At 38.6% G+C, this 16,473-nt stretch overlaps 1 protein-coding gene across 5 annotated transcripts in view; it reads left to right on the plus strand.

Annotated features, from left to right (window-relative positions):
* The window catches only part of LCORL (ligand dependent nuclear receptor corepressor like), an 83,644-nt gene that overhangs the window by 34,032 nt on the left and 33,139 nt on the right, over window positions 1-16,473 (plus strand). For all 5 annotated transcript variants that reach the window (XM_021395922.1, XM_021395921.1, XM_021395924.1 and 2 more), the window contains exons 3-5: window positions 5,204-5,283; window positions 5,527-5,656; window positions 12,935-13,189. In XM_021395922.1, the coding sequence (XP_021251597.1) occupies window positions 5,204-5,283; window positions 5,527-5,656; window positions 12,935-13,189 (465 nt within the window). The remainder of the gene's footprint in view (window positions 1-5,203; window positions 5,284-5,526; window positions 5,657-12,934; window positions 13,190-16,473) is intronic.

The raw sequence follows: 16,473 nt of genomic DNA on the forward strand, positions 1-16,473 counted from the left end.
CTTGTAAACCATAGAAACTTTTTTACTAAGCAGCCAGGCTAATTAAATAGCCACTCATGATAACAGATAACTACCTTAAGAGGGCAAGATTTTATTCATTATCCTAAAATTCTTTCACATTATATATAGGACTTGTATTTGCTTAAACGTTTATCATCACCTTCATTATTCATCACCTTTTTTTCCTCTTGACTGCTTTAATAGTCTGTCTTCTGGTTGCAAAGCTATCCAGTTCATATCTTGGCATTAGGCCTTCCTAATTGTTTGCTTATACCCATTTCTGCTAATTAGATTGACATGTAAATTGTTACTCTTTACATTCTACGTATGGATATTCGGCTAAACTGTTAGAAAACTTTTCTTCTGGTACGTGTATGTTTTTTCTTCTGGGTTTATGTGCTGAGATTTTGGATGAAATTTGGAAGGAGGGGATTGTACTGTAGACAGAGGGAGACCATTATTGTATGGGGAGAAAAGGCAGCTCAAAAGAAAAAAAGGACAAATAAGTTTGTTTGAGGGTGTACTGTATTTTTTTCCCCTTAAGTTCTTGAATGTTTATTCATAGTGAAGGTTAAGCAGTAAAAACTTACATTAGGAGCACAGATCTTTAGTTGTAGTCAAGGGTTCATGATAAAAAGTAGTAGCACAATAAACACCTCAGTTATTTAATGTACTTACTAAGAAACAGTAATTTATTAAAAGAAAAAATAAGGATTTGTTTGCAGTTGTGACAGCTGGAAAACTTACTGGGACAGTGTAATAATACAGAAAATCCTGGAAAATGTAAATTTGTTTTTTAAATGCTCCATCTAGATTTAGTAGACCATTTTTTATTTGAGGTAAATATGAAAGCTGTTTAGTACTACAAATAGCTGTTAATTTGCTTAATTCAATGCAACTCTGAGGAAAAAAAAAATTGAGGGAAACAAAGATTTAAATGGCTTAAGAATTGAAAACAGGTGGTAATTTTGTTAAAGGTCACTATTTTAAAATAAAAAGGAAATAGGTTTAACAGCTTTGTACTAAATGACATTGATTTGAAGTAGTAATCTGAACCATGCTTAGCATTAAGATGCTCTTTGCAGCTTTTTCTCATGGGCTGGCTAGCGTTCCAGGTTGTCACCAAATCTTTTATCAGCTGACGCCAAGCAACGTAAAGGTAGATCATCATCATTCTCTCCTCCAAAACTGTATGTAGCTAAGAGGCTTTCTGTGCCTCTGATCTTTCTAAGACTATGGTTGTCTATCTGTAGTTAAAAACGAATACTGACATGAGTATGTTTCATCTCATGGTGACCTGAGACAGTCATATGCCTGGCGTTTGATGTATCAACAAACAGCCCTGGCAGTTACCTATGGGAATTTGCCTTTTTTTCCTCTTGGAAAAGCACTGGTCTGAGGTAAGGAATAAGACTTTTAAGAGTGCTCTTTCAAAAGACATCTGTGATACATGAAGTCAGTTGCAGTGAGCCTAGGTCTACAACTGATGTAACGTTAACAAGGGTCTAAATGTAAAGGCAAGCATGAGTAGTTGGTTCTTTTTTTCATTCCACTGAGCCAGAAGAGACGGCATGAATGCACACAAGCTTATTTGACGTTGTTGTGCCACTGTTGAAAAACCCTGCAATAAGATGAATCTCTGAAGGAAGATGTCTAGGAAGACAGTTTGAAATAATTTTGTTACGGCAAAGAGCCTCTTTCTTTGCTTTATTTCTTGTGTTACTTCTTTTTTCTATAATATGGCGTGAGTATTTGGGGATTTGGGAACTGTCCCTGGCAGACCATTTAGCCTTTCTCTTTTCATCAGTACTGTGGTTTTTAACCACTCTTTTTAAAAGTTACAGCAATTGTTCTCTTGTCTTTTTACTCCATTTCAGAATACTTGTGTTAGAATCTATCTGTTACCTATATATTTTTGAGCTTTTATTCTATTGGTATTTTTCTTTAGCTCACTGGATTCCTGATACATTACATTATACATGATTTAGTCTTTTTCTGCATAAATTTAGTGTCATGCAGAGCTGATGCTTCTCACGTCTTTCTTGTTTGCTGACACACAGGGATTGCTCTCCAATTAGAATTTTAACAGTGGAACTTCAAAATTTCCAGTCAGAAGAATTTCTCTGATAAACCTGTCTTGGAGTTACACTCACAAAGTCAATTTTCATAAGTCGTCGTATTGTGGTTTCAGGGAGAACTATGAAAATGTGAATTCGTTAATGAAAGTGTAGTGTGCATTAGTTTTTTATATGCAGACATGGTGGAAGAATAGCTCTACCAGTCTGGAGTGTCAAGATTAATGCTATTCTTACTGTATAGTCGGGAAAATCCTATGTCTTTCTTTGATGATCAACTCTCCAACCTGTCAAAACTGCTATATACTTCCAGGGATGCAAACCAGCAGATTATTAATGCAGAATTCTGCTCTACGTTAGTATTTGAGAGTCAAGTTTACCCTAGTAACTCAGTATTTTTTTTTTTAAGCTAATCATGTTTACATTCAACTTAGGAACCTCATTTTCTTTTGGATTAAATTTATTTCTGGTGGTGCCTCTGTGATAAGGTATTTGAGAGAATTAACAGAACAAAACAAAAATAAAACCAGCAACAACAAAACTGCACAGCATTCATGAGAGAGGAATGGGGGCAGAGAGGAGGAACATGGGAAAAATTCTGCAACACCCATGTCAGAGAAGAAGAGAAGGGAGGTGCTCCAGGTGTTGGAACAGAGATTCCCCTGCTGTAGCCTGTGGAGGGTCCCACCTGGAGAAATAATCTGGAGCACTTGGAGAGCCATGCCGGCGGTGATGTCCATGCCGCAGTCCATGCAAGACCCTACACCACAGCGGATGGATGTTCCCTGAAAGAAACTACAGCCCTTGGACGTCCCACCCAAGAGAATTTTTTCCGGAAGGGACTATGTCCCATTGCAAACCCATGCTGGAGCAGTCTTATTCTGAAGGACTGTGCCCTGTGCAAAGGCCCCACGCTAGAGTGCTTCTTGAAACTGCAACCAATAGAAACAATCTGTGCTGGAACAGTTGATGAAGGCCTGTAGCCTGTGGGAGGGATTGCATGCTGGAAGCAGGGGGAGAATGTGAGGAGGAAGAAGCAGCAGAGAATTCTTATGAACTAACTTCAAGATCCCTATCTTCCTTGCACCATTTGGAGCTGGGAAGGAGATAAGAGTCAGGAATGAAGGACTGACTGTAAAGATAGTGGGCAAAGGTGTTTGGTTTTGCCTTTTTCTCATTACGGAAATCTATTTTGAATGGCAATAAATTAAATTTACTTTCTCCAAGTTGAGTCTTGTGCCTATGACAGTGCTTGGTAAGTGATCTCCCTGCATTAATCTTGACCCATGAGTTTTTCCATCTTATTTTTTCCCCTCTACCCTGCTGGGGAGGGGAAATGAGAGAATGATAGATTGGGGATTCTGTCAGCCAGCCTGGGTCAGTCCACCACAACATTTCACATGGAAAGCAGATACCTCAAGAACATTCCAAAGAGAACTGTGGTTGTAATTTAGTGACACACAAAAAAAGAACAGGAAGCAACTCGTAAGGAGAGCAAGTATATTTTTAAGCTGTAAGCACTTCAAGTGGAAATGACTGGCATAGTGGAAGACCTTGTTGTTCAAGTTAAATTAATATTCACCTGCCAAAATGATGTAGCTGTGATGAAGACTCATGCACAACCAGGATGCTGTAGGAAAGGCTGTTGTAAAGGAAAAGCATTGTCTTGAGAATTTGGTCACCTGTGTTCAGGAGACAGGAGTCCAAGTGGCAGAGAAAGTGGGGCTGGGTCTCATGAGAGTAGACCAAGTGGATTGGATTAGCCTAGCAAAATGAAGTGTAAAGGAGGGATGATGGTATTCTCTGTAAGTGTATCAAGATAGTAAATACCCATGAGTGAAAACTTTAGATATAAGAATGATGTTGCCACAAAAACAGACTGGAAAAAACTTGCTAGGAGTAAATTTAAACAAGAAATGGGAAGATTTTTAGAACAGCCAATTTTGGAAAATCATTAGTGATTGGTGATTTGTGAAGAAAAGAGTATATGATGGAAAGCTAACTTCAAACAGAGCATAATAACTTGATTAAAGAAAGTAAATGATGCGTTTCCATTCAGATCTGTTTAAGTCCTTTATTTGCTCAAGACCAGGGTAGGTCTTCTGATAGCTTAAAGTACTTTATATGTTTTATCAGAATAAATAAAGCATTACGAATGAGTGTAGAGTGTTGATTTATTTGTAGTGGTGGTACAGAATAGATTATCTTTAATTGCAATACCCGTTGCTCAAATGATAAGGGAGCTATCCTAATTTCTGGCTTAGTTTGATAAAGGCTTGCAGATTTCTTTTAAAATAATGACTGAGATTCAGAGCTTAATTTACTGTACTCAGATACCTACAGTAACTGTAGTATACAATGAACTGAAGTGTATGAATTTATGAAGGATGCTCTGAAAGTAATGCCTCCTATTCTGTTATGCTGGCCCACCATGTCAGAGGTGGATGGTGGTGGTGTGGCTGTAGAGGTTGAATGTTCCTTCCAGTATTCCATTAAATTTTGTTGCTGTGCAACAGATGGCAACAGAGGGGCAGTCTGACAAAATGGGACCTGACACAGAAATGCATGTAAAGCAAAGGTGTGGAACTGAATTCATCTGTGTGGGAAAAAATGGCACCCATTGACATTCATCAATGCTTGGTGAGTGCTGATGGAGACTGAACAGTGGATGTGAGCACAGGGAGGCAGGGGGTGGTGCATTTCAGCGGTGGTGACAAAGGGTCACCTCCACTGGTGCATATTTTTATGAGCGTGCCATGAAGGTTCTTGTTCATCACTGGTGAAAATGCATACGTGCACTGAAAACTAGAAGGTGAGAATGTGCTCTATCAAATAGTGTTATTGTGCTCTTTGTATTTGTTGTAGTTTCCGTGTAAATAAATAGGACGCATTACTTTCAGTGTAACCTTACGTACCTTTCATTTTAAGAAATGTGATTTTGAATAGTGGACCATGTGAGCTAGACTAGACTTTGGAAATATCCAAAGAACTGAGTACTCTTAACTACATTTTACCAATAAATGTGTACTAGGTTGCAATGAAACTTAGGAGAACTGTTGGATGTGTATTTTGTTCTCTGAATCAGTTTTTACATGTTTAAACATCTAGCTTTTTTCCCTTCTTTTAAGACTGTGAGCCAGAAGAGCTAACTGACTGGTCTATGGATGAGAAATGTTCCTTTTGTAATTTACACAAAGAAACAGTCAGTGTAAGTATGAACATATCAAGCATGACTCCCCACCTAATTTTCAGTACAAAAATAGGAATCGGAGAACTGAATTTTTCAAGTAAGTTAATAATGCATTTTGACTCAAGATAGTTTGGCTATGAGTGGAAGTAAGTAAAAATAATTTTAGTGGTTCATTATTTCATAGCTCAATAACTTAATTATATGTTGTACTATCAGTAGATTAACTTCGGAAAGACTTTATAATTTTCATATGCCTTCTAGGATCGTGCATCAGTTATCGGTTCTTCACAGTCAACGCCTACAGAGGAACTTTCATCTCAGGGCCAGTCCAACACTGATAAGATTGAATGCCAAGCAGAAAACTATCTAAATGCACTCTTTCGAAAGAAAGGTAACAAAAGCATGTCTTTTCTATTAAGAGATAACTTGAATCTAGAAAAGTGGAATAATTTGTTTGATTTTGATTTGGAAGTATTTTTTTATTAATGTACTGAGTGCTGTTTCTCTTTGTTCTTTATTTTCCCCAATCTTTACTTAATTTAATCTCAGCAAATCAAGTTCTACTTCTCTTTTGGCTTGCCACTGTTTTTAGTTCTGTTGCATTATCTGTTTTTCTCCTGGATCTGTGTTCATTATCTTTCTTCTCTGTGAGCTAATTATTTCTTTCCATGCCAACTCTGGTGTTGTTCTCTGGAATTCTTAAGTGCTTAAACTTTTTCTGATCCTAAAGAGCTTTCACTTCACAACAGGAAAACTCTTTTTTAAGTGAGAGAATGTGTCTTACAAATTGCAAAATAGGATCCTGGGATCTTCTTACTTCTCAGAGTTGCAACTTTCAGTACATTCAAGTTTGTGTTTGAAACTTAATGCTGGAACAGTGTTTACAAACTCTTCAGTTCCTTGTCTGCTCTCATTCTTTGGCAGCTGGCAAGTGTATGAGCAACTGAAAGCTGGTTCATGTAGATTACTTTCCAGTAAGCTAGTCACTATTGAGAGAAGTAAAAATATCCATTTTCTTCCTGAAGCTTCTGTGTAAGGAATGTGACTGCAGGTCTACTCATCATGTGCTTTACATGGTTTTACTGGGGGTCTAGTCGGTGTACTTGAATGCCAATATAGGTGAGTATCACAGCCTTCCCTTGCTTTATCAAAGAAGTAGAGCAAGTCACTGACTCTTTACTCACAGACTGGGGGGGGGGGGAGTTAATTTTATCCCCTCTATCTTCCTGTAGGAGGAGAAGATTACTGTGCCTTTGAACCTGAGATTGGTATAATCTTTTTTCTGTACAGGGCACACCTGTTCAGCCTATGATTTGCTCAGGAATTTAAAGAAATTTGGATGGAGTACTACAGCATTTTAAGTCCATCTTTCTTCCCTGGTGTCAACGGTTTATGGGCTGGTTCGGCCCGATTCCGTGACTAGTGGGGCAGAGGGACCCACGGACCCCTGCCCCAGGAAAGGAAAAAGGGAAAAAGAGTAGGGAGACGGGCTTGAGAACAAAACAGCAACAACGATCTGAGGAGAAACAAACTGATTTACTAAATAAGGTATCGGAATGCAAAACAACACACTATAATACAATATAATTACAATTTAAGCTAATAAATCCAATAAAATGAGAGAGAGTGTCCAAAATCAAAGTAGGCCTTACTTTAATACCGATAGTGAAGACGGCTGGGGAGCGAGATGGAGACGGGGCGAGAAGAAAGGCAGGTCTCGTGATGTATGAGTTTTTGTCTTTCCCTCTGACCAGAAAATGGTAATAGGGTCGCAGAGTCCTCTGGGGAGAGTAGTAGTTCTTCTCTTCTGAGAACCAGACACATACACTACATGATGTTATGATGTGGAATACCAATAACCAAAAATCATAAAACCATGACACCTGGCTTTGCTTAAAACCAGTTATTTTCTATTTGAAATAAAATGTTATCACCTCAGTATTTCTGGAACTTTTATTATAATCTAATCAAGGGACCTGTTTGTATGGTATCTCCCTAGGCAGGTATTCTTTTAAATTTCTACTTTCTCAGGACTTTTCCTTGTCTCTTGATGTACAGTGTTTTCCAGCATTACTTGTTTTATGTTTTGCATACTGATTCATAGAATATCCCGACTTGGAAGTGGCCTACAGGGATCATGGAATTCAGCTACCAGCTCCACACTGGACCACACCTAAACCTAACCGTATTTCACTGTCCAAACACTCCTAGAATTCTGGTAGCCTTGGTACTGTGACCACTGCCCTGCGGACACTGTTCCAGTTTCCAGCAGTCTTCTTGGTGAATAACCTTTTCCTAAGGTTCCTAAGGTTTCCTAACCCATCTTGACATTCCCATGACACAGCTCCGTGCTGGATCCTGTTGCTGTCACCAGAGAGTAGGCCTGTCCCTCCGCTCCCTTCATGAGAAAGTTGTAGGCTACCATGAGGCCTCTCCTTAGTTTCCTCTTCTCTGGTCTGAACAAACCTCTCATACACCATACCACTAAACAATATATCTGAAAACCAGATGCCTTCTTCCTAGGTATAGCATTGTTCTTTGCCCGTTGGATGTTGTAAGGCGGGTAGACATTTCACTTAATGATTCTATGACTGATTATATTTAAGGTTGGAAAAGACCTCTAATATCATCTAGTCTAAATGTCAACCCATCACCACCCCATCCACTAAACCCATGTCCCTAAGTGCCACATACACCATTTTCTTGAAAACCTCCAGGCATAGTGACTCCACTACTTCCCTGTGCATCCTTTTCCAATGAAGTTTTTCCTAATATCCAACGTTAACCAGCCCGGCACAGCTTAAGGCCATTACCTGTCATCCTCATTACCTCTCTAGTTACCTGGGAGAAGAGATCAACCCCCACCTCACTACAGCCTTCTTTCACATAGTTGTAGACTGCAATAAGGTCTCCCTTAAGTCTCCTCTTCAGACTAAAGAATCCCAGTTCCCTCAGCTGCTCCTAATAAGACCTGTGCTCCAGACCCCTCACAGGCTTTGTTGCCCTTCTCTGGCCCTTCCAGGGTCTCATTGTCTTTCTGGTAGTGAGAGGCCCAAAACTGAACACAGTACTTGAGGTGGAACCTCACCAGAGATGAGTACAGAGGGGTGATCATGTCCTTAGTCCTGCTGACTACACTATTTTTTATACAAGCCAGGGTGGTGTTGGAATTCTTGGCCACATGGGCACAGTGCTGGCTCATGTTTAGCTGGCTGTGGACTTGCCCCCAGATCCTTTTCTTCCTTGCAGCTTGCCGGCCACTCTGCCCCAAGTCTGTAGGATTGCATGGGGTTCTTGTGGCCAAAGTGCAGGACCCCATGTTTGGTCTTGTTAAAGCTCATACCATGGACCTCAGCGCATCAATCCAGCCTATCTAGATCCTTCTGTAGGGCCTTCCTACACTCAGACAGATCAATGCTTCCTCCCAACTTGGTGTCATCTGAAAACTGAGGGTGTGCTCAATCCCCTCGTCCACATCATCAGTAAAGATATTGAACAGGGATGGTCCCAATATTGTCCCCTGGGGAACACCACTACTGACTGGCTACCAGCTGCGTTTAACTTCATCACCACTGCTCTCTGGGCCTGGCAATCCAGCCATTTTATTACCCAGCACATCTGTCCAAGTCACGGGCCGCCAGCTTTAAGTTACATGAAAATGCATCCTGTTTTTAGTCCTTCTGTTTGTTGATCAGTCAAGCTGACTAAACTAATCATGAGATGTAAAAAAAACAAATGGCTGTATTGTTTTTAACCTGCTGGTGATTTTACAGTGAGCCAGGCAAGTTTACAGGTGGAAACAAGGATGTTGCTGGGACAGTTTGGCTGTTAATGTGGGGTCCTTCATTTTTGTGAAAGAGGGAGAGCTGCAGTGTGTACAGAAGACACTGATAAGCAAACTGGTATAGGATATGGATTTGAATAGCTACAAGGTAGTGAAGTACGTAAACTGAGGATGCCTTAATCCTAAATGTGAGCGTTGAATCAAAATAAATCATTACAATTAGTCAGAATTGCATATCATCTTTATTACTGCCTTCACTTGTATTCTGGCTAGAATCTTGACAAAATCAAAAACAGAAATTGCTAACATAAGGAAAGATTAAATGACGCATCTGTATTTTATATTAGGAAGGTCTACAAAGTTCTGAGAGGAACTAGAGGAACATCAGAGCTACCTTTTATTCCGACTTCTTAGAAACTCTTCTGCTGGTTATATCTATGTGCACACACAGTCTTCTACTGAAAAATAGAAGCTTGAGCAGATATAGAATAATTGAATGGCTTAGCTTGGAAGGGACCTAAGGGATCATCTGCCTCCAACTCCCCTGCTGTGGACAGGGTTGCCACTCACCAGATCCGGCTGCACAGAGCCCCATCCAACCTGGCCTTCAATGCCTTTAAGGATTGGGAATCTGCAGCTTCTCTGGACAGCCTGTTCCTGTGCCTTGTGATCCTCTGAGCAAATAATTTCTTCTAGCATCTAACCTCAGTTTCCCCTCTTTTAGTTTAAAGCCATTCCCCCTTGTCCTTTAGCTAGATATAGATATATAGATTAAAACCTTTAAAGTAGCTATAATTGCAACTCCTGATAAAATGTGTTGAAATACAACTTCTTGTTTGTACAGAGTATATCTGGTGCCATCTGCTGATAATAATTAAGAAACATTTGCTAGTGAGACTTAAGATCAGTGATCTACTACTTCTCCAAAAATGCATTAAATTGTATTTCCAAATATTGTATGATTAGTTAAAGATTTCTTGTGCATAGTGAAGCTTTACTGCTGTGAACTTAAAATTACAGGTCTTTACCTACTTCTACTTCTGCAGTAATACAAACTTGCAAGCCATTAAATGTAAGCGATTAGGCTTTGTATCGTGCAATTTAACTGCATACCCTATTCTAATCACTCAGTCTTATACTGATAAAACATTTCATAAAAAATATATCCTGAAAGATCTAACTTTTTTTTTTCTTTCAAGTACGTAGTATGTAAAAAGATCGTTTTTCCTTTGAATATCTGACATTTATCATTTCTGTTCTATGTAGAACAGGCTACTGAGAGAAATTGAAGCCTCCATCTACAAAATTTTCAAGACCCAACTGAGTAGAACGCAAAGGAACCTGGTTTGATCTTATAGGTGACCCTCTCTGAGCAGTTTTATTTGAGACTTCCCAAGGCCCTCCTAACATGAATTGTGATTTAATGACTTGATAATAGCCAATACTGAAGACACGATAGCCACAGTATTTGCGTTTCTGGCAGCCACAGTTATACTAACTGTGGTCTAGCTTTGTAGATTGAATATGCATTAGCAGCTAGAGTACTGCAAACACACCCCTGGAGCACATCTTTTCAGATTATGTGCTCAGAGATGTTTTTTTTCCAAATATTATCTTTTATAGTAAATGAACTGTAAGCTACTAGTAGTTATAGCAGTTGAATATAGGAAAATTTTACTGCATTTATCCTTCCAGAGAAAGTATTTAGAAATAAGAAGGAAAAAAATAAAATGAATACTAAGTAAATATTGTAAGTGCCAAAAATAAATCCTTTGTTATTCCAACAGTTCAAAAAATAGCTTTGCTGCTAACGGAAAAGCAGGCTTCTCAGGCAAGTGTCTAAGAGCAGTAAATATTTTGATATTACCAGTAAGAGGAATCTGAAATGAAGTAGAAAGAGAATAGAAACTTGGTGGTTCCAGTGGAATCTTTTCTTGATTTTGGAGATTAAAGGGCAGATATTCTTTCCAGGCTTTTGGGATTTCTGGTTAATGACAGGTGTGCAGTGTTATGTGCAGTGTTAGGTGTACAGTGCTCTTTGGTGTTTCAAAGGCATCTATGATCTTTGCCTCTTAAAGTGCAGATTATATCAGAATGTAAAATAACCACCTTTGCCATTTGCATTGGTAATCACCTTTTTTCCAAAAATCTTCTAAGAAGTTTTTCTCAGCTATATGCAGCAGATTGATTTCACATGTAGGAAGCATCCTTCAACAACAGATTTCTGATAGACTATTCAGTGTTGGTGATGCTTCATATACTTCATTGTGTTTGAGTTTCTTCATTATTCACTGTCAAATCTTTGCCTGCTTGTTTTTTGGTTTTTGTTTGTTTGCTTGTTTTAAGCTAAGTTGTTGATCAGTAACTTTCTCCGGTTGACAGTGGAATTTTGGCTGTAGGCAGACACTCCTGTTCCCAGGTAATAATTAATTCTCATGAAAACCAAATGCTACTTCAACATTTAGTGGATTCGTTATGCAGGATTCAGGAAATACCAATAAATAAAGAACACCTGTTTCTGGGCGTTACATGATTGGGAAAGATTTCTTGTACATATTCTCCAGTGCTTAGGATTTCCAGAAACTCCTATTAAGTTTTATAAATTTTGGTAGAGTTTCAGTTGAAGGAGTGTCAGAAGCTAGGCCTTCAACCAAAAGCAGACTTTTATAATGTTGTAATTCATACCTTGCATATGATCTCTTGAAATGGAATTGTCTAGCATATACTCAGTCTTTGGAAATGTAGGAGCTCCACCTTACCTTGTGAAAACAGATGAAAAGACATTGGCAGGAATCATCTCAGAACAGTCATCTGTGTCAGCAGACCAAATACATGTATTTGTAATGCTTTGCAGTACTTTCCTGGTGTTTAGAATAAACCAGAAACAAACACGGAAAGAAAAAATTCTCTGTACACTCATCCTAAATTTGAACAGCATTCCTTGGTTCTGTCTCTGTGGCCCCCCTTGCTGATAGATGGCTAAAGCTTCATTGGCATGAAATGCTTGAGCAAATGTGCTGTGTGGTCCTCCCAGTTATCTGCCAGCAATGTCTGCCATGGTGAAATATTCCTAACTTCCAGTCCTTTCAGATTCTTTGCTTCCATGAAAACAGAACTCATTTTATTGTCTTACTTACCTGTTTTAGACTGATGCAAGTTCACCAATAACTGCTACAGTATGCGCTGGCGCTTCTTTCCGGCAGTCAAAACTGGCCTAAAAGCTAATTCTAGTTCATTTTCACAGTTGGGTTTTCTTTTTTGTTTTGGATTGATTTATTTTTCTGTTTCTGAAATGAGACACTTTTTTTCCGTGGGGCTGTTGTATGAATACATGTTTGCACACAGTTTATATACGGTTCAGAAGAGGAACAAATTTTTTTTTCTCCCAAATGATTTAATTGTTAGCACTTGGAAAATGACATGGGAAGGTTATTTTAAAATTCAGTTGCTTGTAATACTACAATTTATGTGGGACCTCTCAAGTTGCATCATATCAGTTTTGACAATGCAACCTTGAATCTACAGTGGAGATGTCATCTAATATACACATGAAACAACTCTTCTCTTTATGATCAGCTTCTGAAAAGTTCTGTGTGATATAAAAGACTAATCTGTAGAATTGCATTTTTTAAATATATTTTTTCAATTGTTCTTTGAAAGTAACTACTCAGGATAGTCATATATATTACTGTAATACTGATGCCTGCCAGACATGCTCTTCCAAGTGACCAGTACACAGTACTTGTAAGAAGAACTTGCCAGACATCTTAATTAATTGCACACATGAACTCATTGCACACATATGTGAAGTATTCATTTCAAGAAAAGTATTTTCATTTTTCTTAATACATCTGTAGCTTGTGGTGTTGTTCTTTTCTCTCCTAGATCTTCCTCAGAACTGTGATCCTAACATTCCCCTAGTTGCTCAGGAATTAATGAAAAAAATGATCCGCCAGTTTGCAATTGAGTACATTTCAAAAAGTAGCAAAATTCAAGAGAACAGAAATGGTTCATCATTTGAGCCGGGTCTGATATGTAAAAGTATCCAAATGAACCAAACAGAAAACTCCCTTCAGGAAGAGCAGGATAGCCCTCTAGACCTCACTGTGAATCGAACTCAAGAACAGAATACTCAGCAAGGTAAATATCTCTTTTCTATTTATCTGTATTTTCATGTCATTTACTACCTTATTATATCTTTCTACTTCAAAAATGAAAAGTAAAAAAAAAAAATAATAGTGCTTATCTGTGCCAAATAATGTTTTCACTTTCCAGAATAGTGATAAGAAAAAAGAAAATATTTTAATTTATTAAATAATAGAAGTAATTTTAAAAGCATTTTTTCATACTGTGTTTTTGGTGGTAAATATCCTAGTTTTTGAGTGTGTGCATTTAAGCATGGAATGGGAATTTGTCGTCTTTAGAGCACTTAGTGTTATCTCCTGTGGCTATCACAGGTAGCAGTAGCTTAAGATTTTGTTGAAGAAAGGGCCATTAAGCCTTCTGAGAAAAGAGAGAATATGCTAGAATTTCAGAGAATGAAGTTCATTCTGACCATTTCAATCCTTGGACACTGGTGAAGTACAGACAGGTTAGAATGATGGAAAGAGGAATTTTCTGTACTTAAGACCTAATACTTACAGATCAGTACAACTTCGTTGAGAGTAAAGCAAGAAAAATAAGGCTTCTCATGATCATTTACAAATAGGAAACAGTATCTTCTCTTGCCTTGAGGAATATTGCCATCCAAAACAGATAATAACATCACAAGAGTGCTTTGGACTTTGAACTTGATTTGGAGTAGCGGCAGTTTTCAGGAGGGATTGTGACTGTCATGTGCAACTGAGAACACTGGCAAAGTCAGCTAGTCTCTGACAAATACGAGGGTCCATGTTTAATCCAATTATACTGCAGACCACAGAGGAAAGTGAACCCATATGTCATGTAACATACTGCAAGTTAAATGAAGATAGAATTGCAGAATTAAGGTTCTATGTGTGTATACAATTTTCAATTAGATGGTATGTCATTTAAAAAAATAAAAGGTTTTGACATGGACCTACCTTGCTGAACATGCCTATTCTAGATGAAATTTAAGCACCCTTTCTCTTTGACTTTAGAACCTTCAAAAAAATTGCAGAATTCCTGCATTTGTTTTGTGTGGTCAGCAGAGGCTAGCTCATGTCTGGTTTTAGATACGAATTTACCTTGTGCAGATGAATCCTGAGAAAATGTACCTGCAGAGTGTTTAGAATTGTGTATCCTCAAGCAAAACAGCTGACGCTGAAATAAATAGTTGTTTGGCAGACAGTGTGTCTGGAGAACTTTATAGATGTTAATCTTGCTGTGAAGTTTAGAGCTACTGAAATAAGAGGAAGTATCAGAACAAAACTAGAAGGAAAGATGTTTTGAGCCATCTAATCTACCAAGGAAGTTGTATTGCACTTCCATTTTCCTATGAGCATATTCTTTTGGGACTGACTTAGCTTTCCACTGTAGCAGTGACAGCAACACAAGCAAAAAAAGATCAAGGTGGAAAAAGGCATCCTGTTTGTTTGTTTGCATTAACAAAGAGGTATTTCAGTTAGATGTTGTAAGGGTCTATAAATTATTCTACCTGCTTCTCATGTGTTATTGTCCTCTTACTGAAGACAGCTTGAAGGTACTGATGTGTTATATGCTTACAGTTGAGAATTGTGAAACTTGAGATATTGTCCAAATCCTGCTGGCGTTTGTATTATAAACTTGGGCCAGCTGTTCAGTGGTACTGTACAGTGATTTAGTTTCAAGAACTAATATGTAGTTTGCTCTGAAAGTAATGCCTCCTATATATTTTCATGGAAACGACAGCAGGTACAAAGAGCACAGTAATACTATTTGATAGAGCACATTCTCAGCTACAAAAACACAATTTATCGACGTGGTCACCACCACTAACTATGCATTTTCACCAATGATGAACAAGAACCTTCATGGCATGCTCATAAAAACATGCACCAGTGGAGGTGACCCATTGTCACCACCGCTGAAATGCACCACCCCCTGCCTCCCTGTGCTCACATCCACTGTTCAGTCTCCATCAGCACTCACCAAGCACTGATGAATGTCAGTGGGTGCCATTTTTTTCCACACAGATGAATTCAGTTCCACACCTTTGCTTTACATGCATTTCTGTGTCAGGTCCCATTTTGTCAGACTGCCCCACTGTTGCCATCTGTTGCACAGCAACAAAATTTAATGGAATACTGGAAGGAACATTCAACCTCTACAGCCACACCACCACCATCCACCTCTGACACGGTGCGCCAGCATAAAGAAATAGGAGTCACTACTTCCAGAGTAGCTTTCATATAATACTGCTCTTTGGGTAGTGTTATGAAATTGATTAAAGCTTTCATCTTTTAATTGAGTTATTTAAAAAAAAGTTAGCAAATAACATAAAACTCTTTCTTCAGTCAGTAGACTCATAAATACAATACCATTATTTGTTCCCTTTCTAGAAGTTTTTGATGATCTTGTAATTCCTATTGTTTGCTTATTGTAATTTCCAAATGAAACTATAGTATCTGAGTAGGAAGTTTAAATCTCTGCATTTCTCAAAAAAAAGATCCAAAAAAAAATTGCAAAAGTTGAAATCTTTTCAATTTGAAATTTGTCTCTTGTGAAGCAGGGAATAGCCTACAGCATAAATACTTCAGGTTGATTTTTTTTAATTAGACATTCTTTAAAATTGCAGGTCTTAGTAATAAAAGCAGGAGATCTTTTTCCTTTATTACAGGAGTGATTTTTAGATTCGAGAGAAAATTTTAGACTTTATTTTCCAGATCACAAGAAGCACTTGCTTTCACTGAATAGGTCCAAGTGTTCAGTACTGAGTCATCCAGGTGTCTTCAGGGGCAGAATCTACCATCACCTCAAAGTTTCTTACCTTCGTTGGCTATTTGCGGCCTGTTTCTGAGGAACTTCCATAATATTCAGGTTTGTCACTTCCAGCAGTGCTTGCTGCCAAAACCTCTGTGTATTGGGTTTATGTGGCACTTTTAGTAATAGGATGGCCTCTGTGAGAAGATGCCCCATCCCAGGCCCAGCTACCTCAGCAGCAGACCCTCTACAGACCAGTGGGGAGTGCAACAGTAAAGTTTGTGGCATCTCTCTGAAAATACATCTAAGAGAGCAAAAATGCTGAACAGGCAGAGGGGTGAGAAGCAGCCCTGCAAACAGCAGGGTCAGAGAAGGAGAGTGAGGAGGAGATCCGGGTGCTGCTGCAGGTATTTCCCCACAGCCTGTGGAGAGAACCATAATGGAGCAACCCATCCCACTCCTGGCACTGAATCATTCAGTCCTGAGTATTTAAGCACTGACATCCAGGTACCTCTAAGCTGGCTCCTGTACTTTGTAGCTGAGTCCCAGAATTATTCTCTGCT

This window comes from Numida meleagris, chromosome 4 (assembly GCF_002078875.1).
Source record: "Numida meleagris isolate 19003 breed g44 Domestic line chromosome 4, NumMel1.0, whole genome shotgun sequence".
NCBI lineage: Eukaryota > Metazoa > Chordata > Aves > Galliformes > Numididae > Numida > Numida meleagris.